Source organism: Lethenteron reissneri, unplaced genomic scaffold (assembly GCF_015708825.2).
Source record: "Lethenteron reissneri isolate LAM-NWPU_2019-01 unplaced genomic scaffold, ASM1570882v1 scaffold_640, whole genome shotgun sequence".
Lineage (NCBI taxonomy): Eukaryota > Metazoa > Chordata > Hyperoartia > Petromyzontiformes > Petromyzontidae > Lethenteron > Lethenteron reissneri.
Genome location: NW_026892162.1, coordinates 23,969 through 30,581, shown reverse-complemented (window position 1 = coordinate 30,581; position 6,613 = coordinate 23,969). Strand labels below are relative to the sequence as shown.

At 56.3% G+C, this 6,613-nt stretch overlaps 1 protein-coding gene across 1 annotated transcript; it reads right to left on the bottom strand.

Annotated features, from left to right (window-relative positions):
* Positions 1-3,117: 3,117 nt before the first annotated feature.
* LOC133340014 (dead end protein 1-like) lies at positions 3,118-6,175 on the bottom strand (the record flags this gene model as incomplete). Its single annotated transcript, XM_061548105.1, has 2 exons — positions 3,118-4,419; positions 6,125-6,175. Coding segments are annotated over 2 exons (1,353 nt in total), but the record flags the coding sequence as incomplete, so codon positions are not given.
* Between the last annotated feature and the right edge of the window lie 438 nt (positions 6,176-6,613).

Here is a 6,613-nt window from a genome sequence, read left to right as displayed (position 1 = left end):
GCAAGTTCACTTACCTGGGCTGGAACTGCTCTGAGCAGGTGGGCGCGTCGTGATGATGCTGTTGTTGTTGTGCACAAGACTTGAACTAGAAACTAAACCGCGTTTATTTTTAGCGGGCAAGGGCCTCATTGAGATGCTGTGTGTGTAAGCTCTCTTTTAGAAGGCCCTGAGCTGGCCATTACCGATGACAGTTCTACCAATGAGGTTCATCATCATCATCACGTGAACCTTTATAGCAGTTGGCAAAGACTCTAGCAACTCACGGCTCTCAAATGTGGAGGGGAAAACCAGAGGGCCCGGAAAGAAATCCACTCGACAACAGAAAGACAGAGAGACACAAACTCTATGCAGCAGCTGCAGCATCAACTGCCGGTCTCTGTGCGTGTCTGTGTCTCTGCGTGTGTCTGCGTGTGTCTGTGTCTGTAACGGTGTGTCTGTGTCTATGTCTCTGCGTGTCTTTGTGTCTCTGCGTGCATGTCTCTGTGTGTCTCTACGTGTCTCTGCGTGTGTGTCCATGTCTCTATGTGTGTGTGTCTCTGCATGTCTACGTGTGTGTCCATGTCGTCTCTGTGTGTGTCTGTGTCTCTGTGTGTGTGTCTGTGTGTGTGTCTATATCTCTGTGTGTGTGTCTCTGCATGTGTGTCTCTGTGTCTGTGTGTCTCTGCGTGTGTGTCTGTGTGTGTCTCTCTGTGTGTGTCTGTCTCTGTGTGTGTCTGTCTCTGTGTGTGTGTCTCTTGCGTGTGTCTCTGTGTGTGTGTCTATGTGTGTGTCTGTGTCTCTGTGTGTGTCCATGTCTCTGTGTGTGTGTCTATGTCTCTGTGTGTGTGTCTCTGTGTCTCTGTGTGTGTGTCACTGTGTGTCTCTGTGTGTGTGTCACTGTGTGTGTGTGTGTCTGTGTCACTGCGTGTGTGTGTCTGTGTCTCTGCATGTGTGTGTCTGTGTGTCTCTGTGTGTGTGTGTGTCTCTGTGTGTGTGTCTATGTCTCTGTGTGTGTCTGTGTGTCTCTGTGTGTGTGTCTGTGTCTCTGCATGTGTGTCTATGTCTCTGTGTGTGTGTATGTGTCTCTGTGTGTGTGTGTGTCTGTGTGTGTGTCTCTGTGTGTGTGTCTGTGTCTCTGCATGTGTGTCTCTGTGTGTGTCTGTGCGTCTCTGCGTGTGTGTCTCTGTGTGTGTGTCTCTGTGCGTCTCTGCGTGTGTCTGTGTGTGTCTCTGTGTGTGTCTATGTGTGTCTCTGTGTGTGTCTGTGTCTCTGCATGTGTCTCTGTGTGTCTGTATGTGTGTCTGTGTCTCTGCATGTGTCTCTGTGTGTCTGTGTGTCTCTGCGTGTGTGTCTGTGTGTGTCTCTCTGTGTGTGTCTATGTCTCTGTGTGTGTGTCTCTGTGTGTCTGTGTGTGTCTCTGCGTGTGTGTCTGTATGTGTCTCTCTGTGTGTGTCTATGTCTCTGTGTGTGTGTCTCTGCGTGTCTGTGTGTGTCTCTGTGTGTGTGTCTCTGTGTGTGTCTGTCTCTGTGTGTGTCTATGTCTCTGTGTGTGTGTCTCTGTGTGTCTCTGTGTGTGTCTGTGTGTGTGTCTCTGTGTGTGTGTCTCTGTGTGTATCAATGTCTCTGTGTGTCTCTGTGTGTCTCTGTGACAGTCGAGTACGGAGACTCGTGATGTGCACCGACTCTGTTCATGTGCGACACAACTTCACGCCACGTGGTCCCACTGGGAAAGAGGGCGGCACAAGTAAACACTAACACGAACCGGTAAACCATTGGCAATTGATCAAAGCTATAAAGGCGATGATCCAGGAAAATTATATTATGATGCTGCATGAAAAGGTAATAGGTTACTCTGAAGTTCCTGGCCATTGGAACGTTGGTAATGATCAGGAACATGCCCTGACAAAACAGGGAAGTCTGAAATATGCTGGGTGTAAATCAGCACATCAAATTAAATCCGCAGAGGAGGGAAAGAAAGGTCCCAAGCATGCGACACTCGGCCGAGAGAGTGGGGAGAGAGAGAGGAAGAGACTTTTCACGACTTTATTTCCACTAAAACATTAACAAAAAACCATTACAGGAAAACACACGTAAATTGTGAATCAACAAAACATCAAACTCTTAACAGCTGTGTGTGCACGAACTACACGTGGCACAGGGATAGAGGCTGTGCAAACGAGGCGGTGCACGGACCTCTCCGTGTGTAGCAAAGTCGCTACGCTGAAGAGTTTTTCAATTTGATAAAGAATCAAATGTTTTGACATCAGAATGCGACGTGAACAAAATACTTTTTTCTCCCCGACATTTTCAAAACAAAATGGCGTTGACGCGTCAAACACCTGAAATCATTTTGTCTTTACGGATTCAGTTGTCGGTCGTCATTAGAGTGTAATGACAGGGTGACACCTGGTGTGACGAGGACGTGTGCGGGGCCACGGGGTGACGAGTCAAATGAGGCACAACGTGAAGTCAGGGCTGGTCCCGCCCAACGAGGGAAACAGGAAAGGGGCGGACGGCTGAGTGGAGAGCGAGCGGCAGAGGTCGCAACCGGGTACCCGGTACCCGTACCCTACCCGATACCCGTACCCTACCCGATACCCGGCTACCCGTACCCTACCCGATACCCGTACCCTACCCGATACCCGTACCCTACCCGATACCCGTACCCTACCCGATACCCGGCTACCCGTACCCTACCCGATACCCGGTTACCCGTACCCGATACCCGTACCCTACCCAATACCCGGCTACCCGTACCCGGCCGGGTACGGGTAAGCCGTGAGTCACTGGTGAGTCACCGTGTGTCACTCATTTGCCAACGTCTTGTCTCTTCTCACAATTCAAGTTCCTAGAATCAACCCACCCGCGCCTGCAACGTGGCTTCATCCCAGAGGTCGCAATCGGGTACCCGATACCTGTACCCTACCCGTACCCGGCCGGGTACGGGTAGCCGGGTATCGGGTAGGGAACGTGTACGGGTACCCGATTGCGAGCTCTGGCATGCGGCAACGTGACCATGTCGAGTGAGCGGCCGGGCAACTTGCAGTTTGACGGTGAACACGGCAGAACGGATGTGAGCTTCAAGCGGTAGGACACCGTCCGCGGTCTGACGAACGCCGCCACGACGGCCACGCGGCACTACGGGTGCGTGCCGCTTGTCGGCAGGCGCGCGGCGACCGGCTGCCGGGGCACGGGGAAGTCGCCGGGATACGCCGGGAGGTCCCGGACGGGGCGGCCGGGAGGCGCCGTCGCGACGGGGGCCGGGCCCGCCCTCGGGTTCGCGTCGCTGAGGATTTCGTGGAGGAGCTCGCTGGCAACTTCGCGCGCTCCCTCCACGCTGGAGCTCAGCACCGCGGAGAAGAAGCCGCTGCCTTCCCGCATCATCCCGGGAACGGAGACCTTGTACAGGAGGCCCATGGGCCTGCCGGGCTCCGAGTGAGCGTGCAGTTCGAAGGTCGCGTGGCCCACGCCGGCGCTCCGTAGCAGCGCCTGCAGACGAGTCTCCCACGACAAGACGGCCGCCTCCGGCAGCTCGTCCAGACCGACGGGCGTGGGCCGTGAGTGGCGGGGTGCCCGCCAGAGCCGCGTGCGTGGCCCCCAGCCCCCAAACAGGCTGTGCGCGGCCTTGCCGGCGCCGGTGCAATCCGGCGGCAGCAGGTCTGGGACCACCGCCTTCTTCTCCTCCTCCTCGTGTTCCGCTGCCGTGGCCGCGGCAGCCGCCGCCGTGTTTCGCTCCGGGGTGGCCCAGTCCACCTCGATGGTCCGGCCCCAGAGCCAGAAGCGAAGTTGACGGAGCTTCTTCCGGGCCATGGCGGCCGCGTGATGGCTCTCGTACTCGATGAACGCGAAGCCTCGGTTGAGGGTGTTGTCGCGTAAATGGACGCTCGTCTTGACACCCACCACGCCCTCTGTGGCGTCGCTCATCACCATCATCACCTCCGCTCGCGTCTTGTCCTTTGGCAGCCCCCCGATGAAGAGACGGCGAAAGTGCATGCTCACTTTGACTCCGATGCGGTGTCCGGGACGGATCTCCAAGTTGTTGAGTTTCTTGACGGCGTCCTTGGCGTGGGAGCGCATCGCGTAGGTGACGAACGCGAAGCCGCGGTTCTCTCCGCTGAACGCCATCATGAGGCGGAGCTGGTAGATCTTGCCCACCGCCTCCAGCGCGGGAACCAGCTCGTCTTCGTAGAGGTCGCGTGGGATCCTCCCCACGAACACCTCGCAGCCGCGGGCGGGAGGGGGGCCCTGCCAGTCGGGCGGCGGTCCGAACTTCCTCTGTCCGTTCTCCTGGAAGATGTTGTACCCCGTGCGCAGCTTGAGGTACAGCAGGTCCCTCTCCAGACAGGCCATGCCGAGCATCGGTGGATTGGCTACGGTGGCGCTGGGGCAGCGGGTTGGGGCCCGGTGGAGAACTTGACACGCAGTGGGGGGAATCAACTGCTGGAGAGGAAGAGAAAGAGAGTGGAGAGAGAGACGCGTTTAAGCAGAGGTCCCTAAAAAACGCACACACTCACTCACCCACTCACTCACCCAGTCACTCACCCAGTCACTCACACACTTACACACACACTCACCCGCACACTCATCCACCCACTCACCCACCCACTCGCTCACTCATCCACTCACACACTCATCCACCCACTCATCCACCCACTCACCCACTCACACACCCACTCACACACTCACCACCCACCCACACACTCACCACCCACCCACACACTCATCCACCCACTCACCCACTCACACACCGAATCACACACTCACTCACCCACCCACTCACCCAACCACTCACACACTCACTCACCCACTCACCCAGTCACTCACTCACCCACTCATTCACTCATCCACCCACTCACACACTCACCCACACACTCATCCACCAACTCACCCACTCACACACTCACCACCCACTCACACACTCACCCACACACTCATCCACCTACTCACCCACTCACACACCCACTCACTCACCCAGTCGCTCACCCACCCACTCACCCAACCACTCACACACTCACTCAATCGCTCACCCAGTCGCTCACACACACACTCACCCACACACTCATCCACTCACTCAGCCACTCACTCACACACACACCTACACACTCACATACTCACTCACACACTCACACACTCACTCACTCACACAGTCGCTCACTTACTCAATGTCCCAGTCGCTCACACACCCACTCACTCACCCACCCACCCACTCACCCACTCACTCACTCACACACACACTCACTCACCCAGTCGCTCACCCACCCACTCACACACCCACGCACACACCCACTTACTCACCCACCAACTCACACACCCACTCACTCACACAGTCGCTCGCTCACTCACACACACACTCACCACCCACTCACACACTCACCCACACACTCACCCACACACTCATCTACCCACTCACCCACCCACCTACACACTCACACACTCACTCACCCACCCACTCACACACCCACCCACTCACTCACCCACCCACTCACTGACCCAATCGCTCACTCACTCACTCGCCCAGTCGCTCACACACTCACCCACACACTCAACACCCACTCACACACTCACCCACCCACTCACTCACCCAGTCGCTCACACACTCACCCACACACTCAACACCCACTCACACACTCACCCACCCACTCACTCACCCAGTCGCTCACACACTCACCCACACACTCATCCACCCACTCATCCACTCACACACCCACTCACTCACCCAGTCGCTCACCCACCCACTCACCCAACCACTCACACACTCACTCACCCACTCACCCAGTCACTCACTCACCCACTCATTCACTCATCCACCCACTCACCCACACACTCATCCACTCACCCGCCCACTCACCCACCCACTCACTCACCAAGTCGCTCGCTCACTCACTCACCCAGTCGCTCACACACTAACCCACCCAGTCGCTCACACACTCACCCACACACTCACCTACCCACTCACACACCCATTCATCCACCCACCTACCCCCTCATCCATTCACTCACCCAGTCGCTCACTCACTCACCCAGTCGCTCACACACTCACCCACATACTCACTCACCCACCCACTCACCCACTCACTCACCCACCACTTTCACCCACTCATCCACTCACCTACTCACCCACCCACACACTCATCCACCCACTCACCCACACAGGAGCAGGTGATGATGAGAGGCTTGGCTGATAGAGGTACCAGCAACAGCACCACAGCAGCAGCAGCAGCAATGGTGCAGCAGTAGCAGCAGCAGCCCTGCAAGATGCGAGTCAGCACGCGACTTGACCGAGAGTGGAGGTCTCTGCTCTCCAACCCACCCACCCCGCCCGCGTCTTTGTTGAGGGCTCAGTGTCCTTAGTGTTGACTCAGTGGGCTGTTGACTCAACACGTCACTTATTAGCAAGGGGTGGTGGCTTAGGCTCTGGCCAAGAATCGATTGTGGCCTCCAAGTTGTTTATTTAAGCACATTCCTGGGATGCCTTTCTCAATACTCACGTCTAGAGTCAATATCTCGTAGGGTAGACTCTACCCACTGCTGGATGAGGGGTGCAGGAGGGGTAGGGGGGTACAGGGGTGGTGGGAGGTGTACACATATTAATGTTTAACCTATCTAGGTGACTTTTAGCGAAAGACCAAAATAA